Source organism: Cyprinodon tularosa, unplaced genomic scaffold (genome assembly GCF_016077235.1).
Source record: "Cyprinodon tularosa strain WSP-4 unplaced genomic scaffold, ASM1607723v1 ctg246, whole genome shotgun sequence".
Lineage (NCBI taxonomy): Eukaryota > Metazoa > Chordata > Actinopteri > Cyprinodontiformes > Cyprinodontidae > Cyprinodon > Cyprinodon tularosa.
This window is the reverse complement of record NW_024038913.1, coordinates 497,124-516,312: the sequence shown is the minus strand read 5'-3', so window position 1 is coordinate 516,312 and position 19,189 is coordinate 497,124. Positions and strand designations below refer to the sequence as shown.

Here is a 19,189-nt window from a genome sequence, read left to right as displayed (position 1 = left end):
GGGAGGAGGAGAGGACAAGACTGAAGCAGTAGGAGTAGACCCAAGACAGAGTTTGCTTTTATCCCTGTTTGGTGTGTATGTGTCAGTGTGTGCAAGACATATTGTGTACATCGTTGTGGCAACACATCTTTGTCTGTTAGTAAGAAAAAAATGCAAATATAAAAAAATAGCTTAAGGATACCAGAATGACTTCAGATAGGTTTCTCTGTGGGTTCCAATGAAGAGAAGTCATTTCACATTTCTCAAATAGACACTGGGGCCGGAGAGATGGTGGGGGTGTCTTGAAATACTAAAGCAGGTACACAGTGCAGTTAGGCTGCTACATAGCAGATGGGCAACAGAGTACAAGCAAAGCCAAAGTCTTTGCATTTCATGACTGGAATACTTTAAATAGGGATCCACCATTTACCAAACTGTATTCTTGGTTAGCTATTCTCTTACAAGTACTCACAGGTCTACAGTCTACTTTGCTGGGAGACTAAATGTGAAAATCAAAGTGAATGGCATTAGGGTAAATAAGACCACTGGTTGCCTGGGAAACAGTGTACCCAGCCCCAATCTCTCAAGCCTAGCCTTTACTTTCCTCCAATCACTAGAGAGCAATAATACATTATTGACAGAGGGCCGCAACAGACAGCAATGCAGTATTTTCAAATTGTGTTTGAACGAGAGAGACTTGTAGTTAGCCTAGACGCAAGGACAGTGAGAGAAGAGGGCACACTGAGGGGTAGACAAGGTGGGAGAGGGTTTTACGAAACCCAAACAGAACCATAAATCTGCCATTCATGTCCAGCCTCACCAAAACAATCCCTAAAAAACTCACAAATAGCAACACAATGACAATACCCTATTGTCATGATTAGCTATTATTTAAAAACTACCATTAGCTAGGTTGTTAGCAAAGTTTGAAAATGCTGTAAAGAAACTTACTTTTACTTTGCTCTAATTGGCTTAGATAGGCAGTTCAATAACATTTCTCAAAGTACATCTGCACCATCAGTGAACATCACTATATAGATTTGGATGATATTTGACTATTTATATATTTGTAGTAGTTTAACTGCTAATAGAGATACACGTTGCACAATATAAACTGCTTTCACAGGCAACCAGTTTAACATTTATACTGCCTAATTATACTTTTAATGCAATATTTGTTACCATTAAATTGCAAAAGTCAATGAATAATTCTGAAATATCGTAGGACAGTACATATCCACACATTACATAGTTGGAAGTTTCTAATATATTTCAGCTCAAAAAGAGAGAACTGAAACCATTCTAAGGAGCAAAAGACGGAAAGAAATATGCACGCATGACAACTGATATCGTCATGATATTGTTTTTAAATCTAACCGTTACAAGTATTGTAGTGATGCTTGTGCAGCCCTAGCCAATATTCACGAATGACCAAATATGAAAATGTTTTTTTAAGATTTAAAAGTAAAAACCTAAACACTAGTATAAGCCAGTGAACACGTACTGACTAAGATTAGTTTCAGCTGTAGTCTGGATAAAGTCAGAAAAAGGGAACGGTTCCACAAATGTAGGATTAAAAATGTTAACATGGTTCAGGTTATCCTTGACAGTACAGAAAATGTACACATAGAGCTAAATGAGCTCCATATCAAATACAGAGGAATTAAATAAACAAAAACGCACTGTAGAGCCACTGGGAGAATGCACACAACTAGAGTCAGCTGGAAGAAAGAGAGTAAAGTAGAGACTCACCTGTCTTTTCTTTGATCTCACAAAGAACGCTGAAGAGTGCTGGTTTCATTCTGTGACAGTTCAGGGCATGCTTCCTGTGGGACGAAGGAGGGAATAAGACAAAGAAAAACTGGGATTAGGATAATGAAAATGACATTTTATGTCATTCCAAGCTTGAAAAATATCTATATGTGATTTTAATAGTATCATCACTGCAATTGTAAACTCCAATGAAAGCTGTCTGCATTTAACCCACCACTCTTAGGGAGCAGTGACCAGCTCATAGCACCCAGGGATCGGATCCACAGTGGTTTTCTGTGGGAACCTAACTGGGTACTTGAGGCTTTCTTGAGAAACCAAGCACTCTGCTCTAACCACTATGCAGGCTTTCCCTCTGCATTTCACGTAAAACACAGCCGAGACTTAAGTGTAAAATTAAACCAGCCACAACATATAATTCTGAAGTATTTTTATGAAGTGTCACGGGAGTGTCTCGCTAAATGGACAATGTGTTGTTCAGTACAGTACCATTTAGTACATGCAGTGTGCAGAGGTCCCACTGTTTGTCTTATAATAAACATAACATTTTGTTTATGCTGCTGTAACTCTTGCCACATCCTTGGAGCATCAGTCTGAAGTAGCAAGAGTAACACTGTCATTAAAACGCTTTGCACTGTAGAACAGGTAATGATGCCAAACCTCAAGGTCATCATTACCGAGAACCTGATTTCGGGGTTAATACACAGTAATATAATTTCTCCCTGCTGAAGAATATTCAACGCATGAAACTAGATGGTGAGTAGACACAGCCCATTTGGATTCGACTTTGATAATATCATTAATAGTTATCTGTGTTGCAAAAAATATAGGATAAAGAAAATATAGAGAGAATCTCCAGATACCAGATCATCTCAGCTGCCCAGCTGAAAAAATAAAATACACTCCTTTGACACTATATAGAATTTTTTTTATTTTATAAAATGTATAATCATTTATAATAAAATTTAAATTTTATTAGTAAAAATAAAAAAAATCCATCCATATCAAGCATTCATAAACCAAATGTGCTCCGACTTTGACAAGGGTTCTTTAAAAAAAAAAGAGAGAGGAAAAAAAGGGAAAAAACTGCTGAGCCATGTAGTTTAGATCCAATCTGCTGCTCTACAGGTGAGACAGCACTGAATATAAAAAGCCAGAGCACATCAGGCATCTCTGAAGTACTTATGGAAAAAGGAAAATAAAGTTGTTGAAATTATTGAAGCCATGTAGGAGACAATCAGAAACTGAAAAATGTTGAATTTTAAATATATGAAAATTTTCAAAAGGAAAAAAAAAATCACGACTATATCTCAAGCTCCGACATAAAATCACATTTTTCAATCTTTTTTTTTTAACCAACAAAAGATGTGCATCACAAACCTCTTTCCTTGAGTTGCCGTATTTCAGTACTCTTAAACACCCATTACTGAAACATTTATAGCACACTTATATGCCCCCGGCTTTAAGGAGTATATCTGAAGCCAAATCAATAGAATCAACCAATCTATAAAACAGTGTTATGTAATGTGCACCAAGCATGTTAGGCTATTGTTGAATACCAACAGGCACAAACAGTTTTTCTATTTGAAAAGACTTTATTATAGTGGTCCTGCTAAGAAAAAATACAAATTCTACTCATTGTCAACTAGACCTATACAAAACATCCAACCCTATAATCATTTAAATATTTCACTGCTTGCATGCAAGATTTGGTAAGATGCTACATTTCATGTAGGCCAGCATGATACTAGGGAATCTTGAAAAGGGGTTAATACAGATAATTTGTTGACATGACAATATCAGCTGCGATAAGTTGTTTTTTTCTTGTCTCCCTCTCATCTGTATTTTTATCACTTTCTAACCTAAGACCTTTTAAGTATTATTTGTTTCTGGAGTGAGGATCTGCTGCTGTAAATCCGCCTGGCTTTAAAAGTTCAAGTTCATCTTGCTTGGAATATTTCAGACAACGACTCTTACGCTGCAGACAGTCCTTTGCGATATGAATATTGCACTCACTAATATGGCGATGTTAATATATTTGTAATTAATGTTTTTCCACCAATCCACTCCTTGGACTTCCAAAGCTTAAAGTGACCTAAGTTTGTCACTGTTCTTCGTTGTGCACTAATATCTGATAAAGCAGCTCACTATGCAACACTACTAGCAGCAAATGTTTAGTGTTTTATTATTTTTTGTGAAACATAACTATTTAACAAACATGTTTAACAGCTTGATTTTTTTTTGCCATTTAAAGTTTAAGTTCACCTCCCTGACTGAATTTAAAACTAGTTTTTGTATTAAACTACTAAACAATTCTATTAATCAGATTTGGTAGGGGAAAAAAATAAAATAAAATCAGAGATTATACATTTTGTAAGCCATTTTGCCTAGCCCTTTAGGTCTTAATTTCAAAGGCCATGCATTCAAACTCTGTATATCAATAATATAGTTTAGATTTAGATCTCTGACTCTTCTGATGCAAACACCTAATGTTTGTTTTTATTGGCTGACACATTGAGGCTCATTTAGAGTGGTGGGAACCCTTTATAAAAGCAAAGAAAGTAAAGAAGTCAGGAAACATTGGTCACACATAATTGATATCATCACACTAAACAGCATTATTATTGTATTAACACGTCTTATTGATATCAAGCAGCCCTAATTACCACCTAAAGCATCACAGGCTCCAATCCCATTTCTCTGGAGATAAATGTGGTTCTGTATTTTACATTCAACACAGAAAAAATACACAAAATTAAATGCATTTTTCTGAGATGTCACATAAATGGTTAAATATGAAACAAAAAAAGTTGTAAGAAAAAAAAATGTGTGTCTTTTTTTTTCCAACTCTAATATTAAAACATTGGGAACATCAGTATAAAGAAGAACCACCTAAAATAAATTAGTGCTTTTGTTAATAGTTTGGTGTCAAGTTCATGAATGATCACTGGTAACCAGATTCATCTGGATCCTTCAGTCTGTCCAGTAACTAAAGATAGGAAACAAAGGAGCTGGCTGAAGTTCGGGAATTAGTACAGTTGGGCATATAGTCCCTTTGTAAAATATACAGATTAGAATTAGGATCTTGGCATTTGTAATCACTCTCAATACAATTAATTTTGCACAAGCATTAACATGAGGAGTTTTATGCTGGATAATCAAAATTATCTTTCCCCTATAATCTGGAGCCACAACATGGCTTTTCGTACCACGGCTAAGATGGTAATTAATACGACAAATTGCATACAGGTCTTGACTTTATTAACAACTGATGTTTTGTTTTCCTTCATCTATCAAATTTTTCACAACCCTAATGATGACGATTTAGTCTCTACATTGTTTGGTCGACTTGTACAGATATGTCTAACGTTTTAAAAATAGACTAAACAAATGTACATACTGGTACTTTTACCCTTACTTCTGACGTTTACATTGACTTCTGCAAACCGTGAGTGATTGAAGCCGACGTCAAACTCTAATGTGCTGAGGTAATCTGAAAATCTTACTTCCCAAACTTTCTCCTGAAGATAATCAAAACGTTTATCCAGACTGTAACCTCTGGAGAAGGATCCAGGATTATTTTAACGCTATGCATAGTTTAGCTAATGAAAGTGGGGTTTAAAAAACAAAACATACAAAAAAAAAAAAAAAAAGCTTACTGTTAGAAACCTGCAACAAAGTGGAATCAGAGCTCATTATATTCACCACAGAAGTTTATTTAAAGTGTTTTGGCAAATGATGCTATACTTCAATTTTAATTCATAGTGATTATAAAAGGAATAACATTTTTGCTGTGGCTTTCAAAAACAGTCCTGTTGATGTACTTTTATGCTAGAGCAGCTCTACGACACTAGTGTATCCATATGTGATGTATAGAATTAATTCTTAATTGTAAGACAAAAAAATCTAATCCTATGAAATATTGCTCTCATCAAACTGTATTAAATTAGATTTATACATTTTCAATTTAAACTGGTTTAAAGAGCAGAGATCTGAATAGGGTGGTCGAGTGCAGGGCCTGAAAAATGAGGTGACAGATAGGTCCAGGGTGGCCTAATCCTTTGGGATTTCTTTAAAAAATATATAGCTCATGTCCGTTTTTGTATTGCTCAGCCTTTCTGCTTTTAAATATGAGGAATTAATATTTCTAGAAAAAAAAAAAACAGTAATTGCACTTTAGGTAAAAAACACAAAGTGAACATAGTAGGTTATGCACGTACCGTATTAAACATCAACCATGCAAAAGAAAAAAAAAAGGAAATGCTGCAAAAAAAAAAAAATGAAATGAAATCCATTTGAAATAGCATGAGTCACAAAGAGCTAACTCAAAACAACATATGATGAATGGAATGTGGCAATACCTGGACTAACCACAACAGCAATTTCTGTTGTGAATGTCCACTTTGATGTTAAATCGAGGAGAGGTAAATAATACGGCCAAAAGACCCAGTCCAAAGGAATCACTTTCTGCAAGCGGTTTGAGGAAAAAATATATAACAATTTGACTAGAACTAAATGTCATCTTCCTCCACTAAATAAGTCACTGCTCAATTTGAGATGGGGGGGGAGGGCTGTCTTCGCCATGGAGGGTATGAGCAGGAGGGGGGGATAAAAAGGTGTGCATGCGGTCCAGTACTGACCTGTGCTGGAAGTTGAGTGGCAGTCCACCCCCTGCCATGCCCCCCCCTGCTCTCCCTCCCTCTGTGGGGTCGTCTGATCCACCCCAATGCGCTGGCGATTCCTCTGGCCAGGATCTGAGCATATGGTGACACGGTGAGAGGATGAGGGTGGATGGTGCGCAGGAAGGCTACTCTGCAACACCAACTTCTTGTTCTACCCTGACCACTCCCTATGCCAACAGAAAGCCACACTACATGACAGGGATGTCATGCAGCCATAAGAAAAAGTGCAGATTATTGTGACCGAGAAAATAATTGGCATACAGTGGCGATAAAGACTTCAAAATGTAAGTGGTACCACTTAGTCTATTGAGACTTCCATCTGTGAAAGTTTGTTTTGGAATTTTTTTCAGAAAAACATGACATGTAAATAGTACAAGTCAAACCAATGCACAACATGACAAGAGCCCTTTTAAGTTTTTATTTAATCATCAAGTACACTGTTAGAATATATATAAAGTAGATCCAGATTTACTTAAGTTGTTGCCAATAGTTTTTTTATAACTTACAAACATGTTCAAAATACCCAAAATTATTTCACAGTGGTTCAAATACTTTCTACTGGCTGAAATATAACAAATGAAACATAAGCAAAACACATTTTCAAGCCAAATTAATTGTGACATGAGGTGTGATGAAGACTCCAAAGTATTAAGTCAAGAAAATGTAATATCTCAACATTCATAGGCTGCCAGTATAGCATCATTCCTCCCCCTCACCACCATCTCATTAATAGAAACTCGATTTGCGGACAGCTGCACTCGCGTACACATTATAGGAGAATTGATTGCACCCAGCACACAATGAAAAGGATGAACACCAGCGAGGGAGGGAGTGAAAGGAGTGAATTAATTAAGAGAACCAGGTGGTCAAATGTTGGGTGGAAAATCACTAGCTAATTACACATCACACTGTGGCCACAGTCTTGCAGTGGACGGTTGTCTATTGTTGAAATACTGACGCTTCATTTGAAACTGACCTTATGCTCATTGAGCCACATGGCAAGTGAGTGAGTCTAGTCACTCAGTGGAGGCTTGCTGTCAGTAAGGAGAGAAACAATACTTCTAATATAAACATTAATTGAAGAGTCATACATGCTGACACATCAGACACTACTTGGATGAGTGATCCTCAACCTTAACTTTGTTTTCTCAATTTACACTTTCACTCCTAGAGTAATAAACACAATTTTAGACCTTAAAGTCCATTTCTTGCGTATTAACTATTTTTAAATTGACCATCTGGACTCTTACTATAAACATTATTTATTATAGGACTTATTTTTCCATAACAGTATCTAAACATCTTGAGTTTCTAAGTAGTTTGGATTTGGTCCAAAGCAAAGCACAGTATGAAAAAATGTTTTTAGAACTTTTAAATTCACTTTTTCTTTCTACGGTGGTAAATGAGCACTACATAAAAGTATGAGATTTAAGTTTCGTGGTGCATCTTTCTCCCACACCCTCTAAACGCATTATAAAAAGGCTTTTCTTTTTTTTTTATCTTAAACTTCGCTGGTAAACCAATTAGGATGGAGCAGTAATCAAGAGGGTATTATTATATATGGAGGTATTTAAAGTGCAGTTTGTTTGTTTTTTTGCAAGATTTTTTTAGATTATTATTTTTTATTAATGCCCATAATCTATAGTGGACTCGGGATATTCTTCATGCAGGCACAAAATGTACATTCATTTGGTTATTCTTGGTGTAAATGTAAATTTTCATTACTCCAACAATAAAACGACAAGTTATTTTTGAATCAGACAAAAAAATAATAAGACTTTAGCTTAGCCATCGTGTTTGGGAAATGGCTCTTCTCTAGTCTTACCTGGCCTGTGCTTCGTCCAGGCTTTCGTCGGTGATGGCCATTATTTGCTGTAGAATATCCCCAATGTCTTGCTGCGGCTGACCGAGGGACTGTTGTTTCCGGACCGAGTCCGGATCACCGACATCGGGCTGCGGTAGTCCACCGAGTCCGGTGAGACCCGTCAGCATCCTGGTCTGATCATCCATACTCTCAAAGAAAACTCGCCGTTTTCCTCGGTCGACGAACACAATCAAACAGCTAGCCTATTAGCTAGCCAGCAAAGTGTCTTCCACGACAAATCATACAACACTTATTTCCTTACCCGAGAGCGACAACGGGCGATTAGTTTGGTGCTGTTTTTAGTCAACCAAACAGCGCGAACAAGCTTTACATTCGTCTGTATCTTTAGTTTCTTTTACCAGTTAGTAAACGCGGCCGGGGCTAACGGAGGCTAACCACCGTGTAAAAAAAAAGAAGCAGCTAGGTTAGCAGCAGTAGCCCAGCAGAAAAGCAGCAGGGACACACATGCACAGCCCGTGTGAGCGCCTTGCACATTTTCGGTATGGAAAAAAAAAAAAAAATACAGCGAAAATGTAGTCACAAACGAACACACAGGTACTTAGAATTAGCGCGGCAATTTAGGGAGGTATATCAGGAATGAACACAGCTTCAAACCCTTGGTGCTCCTATAGGAAATGTGTTACCAAAACAGGCAACGGATTGCCATTGTTGTTGGTGAGTGTGTGGGATGTTCTTCAGAGTGCTGTGCGTCGCTTTGACCATTAAAACTCACAGCACAGAGCGCGATCCTGTGGGTGGGTAAATGAAAAACTACTAAATGAGAGCATGAAATATTTGCAACCGCATATGCATATATTAGGCATTTATTTAAGATTGGGGGACACTGCAAAATATACTTGTTAAGCAAAACTGCTACTTTAATGTAAATGTGCAATAGCAAACATTTTGACTATTTTGTAGATCTCCTATTAGGATGCCCATTAACATTCGTTTGTTACATATAATCATTTCCAGGCAAATATTTATCATTGAGCAAGCAAATAAATACACAAGTATGTTTTTTACAGCTCTCAAACTAAGAAATGTTTATGATAAAAGTGTATAAACACCATATAAACTTAGGTGCAAAAAAAAAACTGCATATTTTGCAAAGTCACTGGCATTCATGAGTGCAAACTGTGCCAATTTCCTCAAGTGTTTGGTCCCCCAAGCAAAAACAGTTCCGGATACTCTCCCATACCCCTGATGAATGAAACATCCCATCAGTTTTCAGGATGAAAACGTTGACAGCGGATTGAAAACAAGTGTCCTTGCTTTTTGCAAACTGGGCAATTCTGATGTTGTTTATCACTCAGATCACAGAGACAGCTTTCTGAGACGAATGGCGGACTGAATGGATGTGGAGGAGAGAAGCAGCAAGCCCTGCTAAAGTGAAAGGAGATGATGGGTGTGCATGGGGGAGTAGGACTAAACTGGCAATGGTTTATGCTGACTCTCCTGCTATCCATCTACTACAATCTGTAACAAATCAATCTAAAGTTAGAGACAACAAAATAGCAAACAGTTGGTCTTTGCATGTGCTTCTAAGAAATCAGGCCCTCTGTTGTTTAAAGTCATGTTTTAGTTTAAAATGAATATACTCTGGACAATTTAAACAAGACGCTTAATGTCCAAACTACATGACATTTCTCCCATTTTATCTTTTTTTTTCCATCTGAACCTCTAAAAAAAAATCATAGATTAACTGTAATATATTTTTTATGCTGAGAATCAGCTTAAAGGTATGTTTTGTCAACCCTTTATTAACTCAAAAGCAACTTAGTCAACTTTCTTTTCTTGTAGGTGATTCACTTAAAGAGAAATTCTGTGAAACCTTTACTCATTTGGATGCTAAAGCTGCCCTCTTCTCACCCCACAAGCATCAAGCCTCATTTTCATCTAAATAAGAATCGATCTATCCTGCTGTGCACCATCTTCCCTTACTAGCAACTCATGGTCACAGCACCACATTTTCTTTGCTTGTCTGTATGGTCTGCAATCACTCCCCTGGATAAAGCCACAAAGAAAATCCACCACAAACCGCCCTAGGGACTGTAACTCCAGTGTAAAGTTATAGACTTATATGGTGTGTGGAGAGAAAAAAAAAAAAAAAGGATTTCCTATTGCACAGTCAAGAGTCACAAATTGAGCAGATGTGTTAATTGATGAATGGGTCCAAGAGATTTTGGAGATGGCAAATGAAGCCTTGACTGACTGGTACAATGTCAAAGCTTCGTTCTGCATCAGTGACCAAGCCAAGCAGGAGATGGGGGTGAGTCACCGTGGGGGAGGGGCCTTCTTCTGTATGGTCAGGGGACACTGGTGAAGTGCAATAGATGCGGCACCACACAGGAGTAAACGTGACAGCGGCTGATTCTCAAGGGCTGGTGTAAACTAAATGCTGTGAACAAAGTAAAAGCTTTGTTTTTGTTTAAACTTCAAACAATTTGACCAAGATATAGTCAAAAGATTTCCCTAAATAAGAAACGTCTTTGCATTTCAACTAACCCCCTCCATGTTCACTTTCAGGGGTTTACCTTTCAGTTTATTTTGTTTTGATATTTATTTTACATGGGCTACAGTGTCAAATATATTTAATGCCTCACATTGTCTAAAAAATACAATATATACAGCAAACATGCAATTGATCATATCTATTACCTTAGTCTGGTAATCACTTTTATTTAAGGTGACTGCTTTTCACTCAAGTTTAATACATACACTGAAATGACTTCACTTTCCAGAATGTCAAAATTTGGGCTCAATTTGTTAATCATTAGCTATTGGTCCAAGCCCTACTAGGATTTGAAGACGCTAATAGAATTAATTAAGGGCCAAATAATAATCCACTCAGGCCATTTGCCACCTTTTAACATAATTTTGAGAATAGTCAGCTACTGCCACCTGCTGGTCAAATACATGTATAATTTGAACTGTCTGGCAGTCCAGTATGAGGAAGAATAACATTTGCAGCTTTCTTTCCTTAAAAACATTACAAGAAAAAAGATGTAAAGGTCTAAACATTTTCTTTTTTGTTTTAATTCAGTTGCTTAGAAGCATCGTCTCTTGAGGAGTTGGAATATGTAGTTGCCTTTTGTGAAGGTGTCGTCATCAGATTTATAAGAAGGTTTGATGAAAGGTCATGGATTCCCGCCTCCTCAGCTAGAGGGAGCATAGAAACAAAGGTAATCAGTATACATTTTTTTTCTCATTATGTCGTCACAAAAAGTTTTACATAGAAAAGAACAATGGAAAAGCTTTACCCAATTGGCCACTGGTATGTTTTACCAACAGCTGGGATTGCTCCTTGATGGCAAGTAGCTGCCTTATCATTTTACACTGAGTGTCCATCTAGAGACAAGGAGGAAAAAAATGTCAAAGAAGAAAAAAAAAATCTTTTAATCCTTACAGAAGATGAAAAATTACAGTTGTTGTAAGAGCATTTAAATATTTGTAAAAGCATTTATAAGTGGAGCTCTTATCCCTAGACTTCCAAAAAATCCCCCTGAATAATTGCCATTTCCCTTTACCATCCATGTACTTTGACTTTAAAAAAATACAATGAATGGTTCTACCTAAAAAATAAATGAAAAACTAAATAAAAAAGAAAAATCTTTTGATAAGTTATTGTTTGACAATAAATTTAGTCACACAGAAACATCTATTGAGGACAGAATGTTTATGTGGTTTTCAAATATATGTGATGTAACCCTTAGTCAGAACAAACATTTGGTTATGCATCTTCTTTATTGGTTTGGTAGCTTATAGGTCAGTGGCACTATACATTTTTTTTCTTTTCAGAGTCACCAGTGTTCAGCTCCCAAATAGATGCATAGTTCTGCTTTTGATACATTTTCTTATATTAACATTTATATTAACATAAAGATCAATTTAATCATCACACTTCAATGCTCGGATTGTAATTACGACCTTAAAGCTTGCAACACATTTTTCCTCGTAAAGGATACACTCACACTAATACTAATCAAAGTTAATTTGCTGCAGTTCCCACTTAGCATCAGCAGGGAGAGAGAAATGGGATTTTGTTGACTGGAATAGTATGTTTTTTTGTGCCAGACGGACCAGTCTCTGTATTTCTTATCTTGCTAGTTTGCTGGGAATTTCCCAGTGAACCATTTCAGCAGTGAACTGTGCAAAAAGAAAATACATCCAGTGAGTAGCAGCAGTGTAGAAGGAAATTCCTTGTTGATGTCAGAAGAATGGTCTGACTTATAAGCCTTCCTCAAATACCAGAGGTGTCAAAAGTAGTAAAGTTTATTACTCCAGTAGAAGTATAAATCCTACTGTTTGAAAACACTATTGTAGAATTTAGAGTATTAACTTAAGCTTTTAACTCAAGTAAAAGTACAATTTTTAAAACTACTAGTATAAAAGTAAAAGTAATGCAGGAAAACTTTTAAGGACAGATGCTTTAAATCTTATACTGGTTATTGCACTAGCCTATTAAAGGAACATTTTCTGGATGACACCTTCCTTATACAAAATGTTCTTAGTTTTATACTTAATGATAACAGTGTCAACGTTAACTTTGCATCATCTTGAAAAAATTTTGGTATGTGGTGAACAATTTAGTGCAGTACCAAGTCCAACCACACAACAACAAAAAATGTCTGAATAAAACAAATTATTTTTATGTTTTTTTTATTTTTTTAAATACTAACAGACCATAACCATAATGAGCTTAAATGAAACAGAACACACAAGTCTATTTTTAAAATGTAAGGAGTAGAAAGTAGAGATAATAAAAATAAAAAAAAATGTAAGGAGTAGAAGTAAAAAGTTGTCTATAAAATAAATACTCCAGTATAGACAGCCAAGATTTCTACTTAAGTAACAAAGTTACTTGACAACTCTGTCAAATACCCACTTGCCGTGACAGAGACATGGATAAGAATTCATCTGATTGCAATCTAACCTTAAGGAGTACAGGCTACAGCAACAGAGGACCACATGTGCTACTGGTGTCAGCCAAGAACAGTTAAACAGGGCAACAATAAGCACAGAATCATTAAAGGCAACAATGTCCAATGAGCTGTTGTTTCTTGTAAAGAATCACTTGCTGTGGTCAGAATATGGCCCTGAGAACACAAAACTATTGATCCATCCTTCATTGTACTAACAGAACGAGGTTCTAGTCACTTTGTAATGGTGCAGGACATATTTCCTTGGCATATCTTTGAAATGCCACAGCCTACCCAAGTATCGTCTGGTGAGTCTATATGCTTTTGTTCTGTCCGGGGAGCAAACAGTTCAAATACACTATTGAATGCCTTTTTAGGATGCCACTGAATTCAAAGCTTAGGGCAAAAAAACCTGCTATCACAGTAACTTTTTTAAGATTTCTGTAATAAACAAATAAAAAAGTGCAACCTACAATCATGGCTGTTGAATGCATCATGCGTTGTTGCCTACATAGGACACTGCGGTAGTTGGGTTTACTCTGTATGACATGGTACTGCAACGACTGGACAATAGATGTTGGGTTTAGTGATATTCCCGCCTCTTGTCCCATCTTCACCTTCCTGTAATGGATGTCATCATATGATTGGCACATAATGGAGATCGTTTTAATGGGACAGCTTAGTAAGAATAAAAATGTTTACTTTTCCAGTTCCTCTGCTTTACTCCTGTGTTTGTTGAGAAGATCCTCCCAAGAGTCACTTTCAGCCTTGAGCCTAAGAAAAAGCAAAAGGCCGTTAACCAATCCATAATACCATGTGACTCAAAAATAAATATTATAGTGTATAAGGGCAGAGACAAAATAACCTGCCTGCTGATTGCTTTCTGGATATTTTCCATGGTTTTTTGCATGGCTGGTTGACTACAAAATAAAAAAAAAATAAATAAAAACAGACTAAATCATCAGAATTCATATCAAAATTAAAATACATTGAAAAAATTTTGCACACCTGGATTGACTTGAAGGGGGTTGATGCGTTTCCTTGTTCATATTTTTAGTCAAGCAGCTCCACTCATTTTTGATTTTTTCAACTACATAAAGAGAAAAAAAGCCAGATTAAGACAAAGGATTATGTAAACGAGTGATTAAAAATGTAAAGCTTTAACGTACTCAAAAAAAAAAGCTCACCTTGTTTTTTAAAGGACTCGAGTGAAGCATTTGGCATAGACTCGAGTGAAGTCTTGGTCCTTTCAAGTGCCATCTAAACAACAAATATTTGTGAATTAATAAAAAAAAACATTGAATCTAACACTTTATGCACAATGAGATATGCAATGTTGAGAAAAAAAAAAACAAAAAACAAAAAAAAACACACAGCTTTGTTTGCATGACATATAGCCTAAACCAGACCCTTACCCTAACCATTACCAATATATACCTAACCTAAACTAAACTGAATTCACACCTTAGTCCTAAATATAAGCCAAACTCAAAGAAAAGATGAGAACTTTACCATAAGGGGACCGCATTAATGTCCCCATAGGTACCTTTAAGTCCTCATAATATAGGATAATCTACCAAACACTCCCCCACATTCTAGATTAAACAAGACCACACACACAATAATGTTTCCCTATCCTTCCTGGGACTTTACATTGCCTCCATTCATTTCTAAGTCATTTCTACAGCCTAACCATGACCCTTACCCAAAACCTAACCATTACAGGGTTCCTACTTAGTCCTAACCACGACCTAAACTCAATTCACACCTTAGTTTTCAATCTAACACCTACCGTAAGTTTAAAACAGCTTTGTACCAATGGAGACCAGACATCGGTCCCACAAGAGTACCTGGTGCCCACGATGTGCTATGATTTAAGGAAAATGGTCCCCAAGGTGTAAGAAACACACATACCCATACACACGAAATCATCTTTTAACCTATTTTCAGAAATGTCAGAATTACAACTGTTAACCTCCATTTTGTTAATCTAATACTGTGGCAGGTCTTCATTAATGTGGATAACATTTTTTATTTATGAAAGGACTATATCCAATTATTTTGACAAAATACTAACACTACATTGTTATCCCTATATATGTCACAATGTTTCCAAATTTTCACTTAATCTTTTAATAGTTGATAGGACTAAATAAATAACATCCATCAATTCATCTTCAAATGAATGTCTGTCAGGGTCTAACAGGCTGTATCCGAGCATCCGCCCTAACCCATCGCTCTCTACATAGAGCGGGGACTGTATAGTGGACTTTATAGTAAATTCAGTTAAATGACTGTTCGGACAGATGCCACTACTTTTTGCTTCCCGTTGGTGATGTAACCTTTCACATGGTTGCTTGCACCATCTTTGTCCTCTCTTGTACCCATAACACATTCCAGGATGCTTTTCGAGGGGAGCCCTTGCAAACCATTCTTTGATGCATCTGCCTGTCAAGTGAACATTGATGTTCACTATTTTTCAAGGTGCATTTTGGGAAATTTTGAGTCCACTACTTTTCCATCCACTAGTCATTCAGACACTCATATAAAATGGCATAACTCCTATGTAGTGCTCTCTAATGGGATTACAGTGCACATTTGGACACAGCCATAGACTTCCAGACTGTGGGAGGAAGTAGGAGTACCAGAGAGAACACAAACACGTATGCACTAAAGTTCATGCAGAAATACTGAACCCAGGACCTTCTTGCCGCACAAATGCTACAGACTGCGCAACTTTTAAAATAACAGAGTGCTTTTGGTTTCCTTAGCTTCATTGAACATACCTCCATTGATGCCTCCAACAGCTTTTCCAGTCTCTCTTCTTGTGATAATGATGGACTAATGCTTCTGCACAAAGCTAGGACAGATTCATGAAGGTTATTATAAGCCCTATAAAAATACTAAACATAAATATTCCAAAATTGCGAAAACAAATGGTTTAGGATAAAGGTCTCTCACCTTCATATGGGTTAGGAAGGGCAGGGAGTGAGCGTCGGGTTATAGTGGCTCTCCTAAATGATTTGTTTGGTTGAGATGGTCTCTCTGTGATGTCCGTCTCCATTTCTTGCTTATTCAGCTCTGACTGTTCCTCTCTCGGATCTGCCATCTGTGTTGTTTTTGATGGAGACTCGATCCGGGGTGATTTGAGTAAAGGGACTGAGTCTGGGACTGAGGAGGAACATCTTTTCGATGCCTTGGAGGGGCATCGAAAAGATGGCAGTTAATTTCCAATCAACAAATTAGCAGCTATAAAATACAGCAGTTCAACGTGTTTCTATTTCTTACCTGAACTGAAGTCTCGTCTACACAAATACGGCTAAGGCTAAATAAGTAAACAGGAAAAAAAAACATATCGATTACATTTTTACTGAAACAAAACTTCCGAAAATTCTCATCAAAACATGACAACAACACAGTTCGCTTAGAATTATCCACAACATTAACAATTCGTGGGACCTTAAAGTTAATAAGTATAGTAGAGAATCTAAAACAAAACATAAACAGACCCGTTTTCAACTCCAGTCTCATTTTCCGCCATTTTAATTTCAAATAGGTATCTTCACCGCGCGCCCAACAGACCAAACCCCTTTTACTAAGAATTATGGGAAATGTAGTTAAGAAAGAAAGGACGATCCCAAAACGTCAATCTGTTAAATCTTGAATTGATCCAGTATATTAACATAGTGAGAGGATTGTTTTATGACCATAATATTGATTTTATTTACATTTAGATTTTGGCCACTAGGGACGCTAGACCTGTACCGTAGTGGTCACAAGGGCCTCAGCTGCATTAATACCTGTCAGTATGTTAGTGTTTTCATTGTAAAACACTTTGTGACTTTTTATTTACTGTAAAAGATGCTATAGAAATAAACTTTCATTATTTACTATATAAACAAAGATAATCTAGAGACCATTTATGGATATTTAAGAATAATTTGTATTAACTGTAAACTCATTTGTGTTGTCAAAAATTTAAATTCTTCATAACAATTATAAAGCATTTTCCACGTTCACTTTTGGTACAAAAGTTTATTTGATACCAAGCTAATATTTTGGAAGCTACTATGGATTCTCTCTGAGCATTCAGCTTGATTTGTCAGAAAGGCTGTTGCCCCATTAAGGCGATTATGCCTCAGAGCTTATTCACAGTTCTTTTACATTCAAAATAAATACTTTACCTTCAATAAAACTTTATCTTATACTAAATGAGTCACTAAAAGGACTTTAACATGATTAACCATAAGTTTAACAGAAATAGTTACAGCACTGGCCTTGTTGTCTGAAAGTCGCCACTTGTGTCAGAATGAAAAATGAGCTGTAAAAATACAATCCTGGGGATTTCTTATCCCTCAGTGGTATAAGTACATAAGTAAAGCATATGTGATACATAGTCCTGGTCTATCTGATACGGTGGTGTCCAACCCTACTTTGTAAGTTGTCTGCTTACTCTTGAATATCATGGTAAACAGGTTTAATGATTTCTGCCCTTTAGAATAATAACTGATATCTATATAGCTTATAATTATATAGGCTTCCCCATAGCTTCTCATTCTTTGCTCCTAACCTTTTGACATTATTTTTATCTTGCCAAAAGGGTTCTCTGCTGCAGCTAAGAGGATGGAGATTAAATAGAAATAAAACATTAGAATTTATAAATGATACTAGGGTAGAGAAAACTCATAATGGATAAGTATGCATGTATTTTAGTTGTTTTTTTTAACAAAAGATTATTCCCAACATTAGCATACCACACCTTCTCTTTCCAATATTATATTTTATCTTTAAAAAATTTCGGCATCCGATTGTTAGAATTTCCCTGTTCTACAGTGAATAAGGTTCCATTGTTTTGCATCTAGCAAGGCCATTCTTCTTGATATGCATACAGGTAAATTCATAGTAATGCTAAAAAATGACACCTGCATTTATCTTTCAAGCACACCCCAGTTTTAAATCTGAACTGATATTTAAAACTGTTCATAGTGTAATTCAGCTTATATAAAACACACAAAAAATTGTTTTTGAACGAAAGAAAATCCATAGCATGATCCTGCCTTCAGCATGTTTTATTTTTTTGATTGTTTTATGCTTCTATGTCAAACCTGTGTTGTGGAACTATTACCCTATAGTTCCAGATTTAGATATTTACTTTGCAGATTCATTTGTCTTGCCATATAGGCTTCTAAACATAGACCAATCTAAAACTATGGTTTTATATTGGACGTAAGTATAATACGTATTATTACATAAGTATTGGATGTAAGTATTATTACGTTCAACACAGCAGTTTTTCATCATTTCCATTAGTTTTAATCTGTGCTGGCAGATGCCATCACTTCTCATTCCCTGAGAAATTCACTCCGAGTCCGTTTCATTTTGGGATATTATTAAACTTCTTAGCTGAATTTTCTCTCTGAACTTAAAAGATGCCTCTAAAAGGATTGATATATTGTTTGTATTAAGTCTAGGGGTATAGACTAAACGAGCGCATTAGAATCCCCCTCATTATTATTCTATTCTGCTAACTGTTTCGAATTCAAATTCTATTTTATTTATAATTCTATTTATGTAAATCTGTCCCACTTTGCACACAATCATTTAATGTTTTTTATAAAGCATGGAAACATGATGTTACAGGCCCTCTGTTGCAGAACATTTGAGATCTGTGCTGAATGTTTTCTTCATTTGGCAAATACAGCAAATTTTCTTAAAGGTTGCGTATCTTAGATTACTCTAAGATTACTAGATTACTCATCCTTAAATGAATAGTGCTTTCATTTTTGGTACGAATGGTGAATTCCATGATATAGACCCTTTGATATATATTGATGTTTCCACGTGCATTTACATTGTACTCTTATATTCGAGTCATCCTAAACTTGCTGATTCAGTAAAAGGAATGGTTGTTACTAAGAAGACATGCATGCATTCTCTCACTACAATAAAAACACACAAAAAGACTAAATAAA

General features: G+C 36.2%; 2 protein-coding genes across 5 annotated transcripts in view; both read right to left on the bottom strand.

Moving 5' to 3' along the window:
* Nucleotides 1-9,009, bottom strand: part of pbx4 (pre-B-cell leukemia transcription factor 4) — a 28,202-nt gene extending 19,193 nt beyond the window's left edge. The window contains exons 1-3 of one of the 4 annotated variants that reach the window (XM_038287951.1): nt 8,257-9,009; nt 6,390-6,503; nt 1,732-1,805 (exon numbers count right to left, since the gene is read on the bottom strand). In XM_038287951.1, coding sequence (XP_038143879.1) covers nt 1,732-1,805; nt 6,390-6,503; nt 8,257-8,441 — 373 coding nt within the window. In that variant the 5' untranslated portion in view covers nt 8,442-9,009. The remainder of the gene's footprint in view (nt 1-1,731; nt 1,806-6,389; nt 6,504-8,256) is intronic. The other 3 variants (XM_038287953.1, XM_038287952.1, XM_038287954.1) reach the window with 3 other exon arrangements.
* A 1,777-nt stretch (nt 9,010-10,786) lies between these two features.
* On the bottom strand, nt 10,787-16,818 carry LOC119785339 (kinetochore-associated protein DSN1 homolog). The gene is made up of 11 exons (XM_038287949.1): nt 16,727-16,818; nt 16,506-16,542; nt 16,179-16,413; nt 16,004-16,077; nt 14,405-14,477; nt 14,226-14,307; nt 14,087-14,137; nt 13,920-13,991; nt 13,691-13,838; nt 11,559-11,646; nt 10,787-11,457 (listed from the first exon to the last, which is right to left on the bottom strand). The coding sequence occupies exons 1-11, from the start codon at nt 16,756-16,758 to the stop codon at nt 11,333-11,335; spliced, it is 1,017 nt and encodes a 338-aa protein (XP_038143877.1). The 5' UTR covers nt 16,759-16,818; the 3' UTR covers nt 10,787-11,332.
* Nucleotides 16,819-19,189: the final 2,371 nt, after the last annotated feature.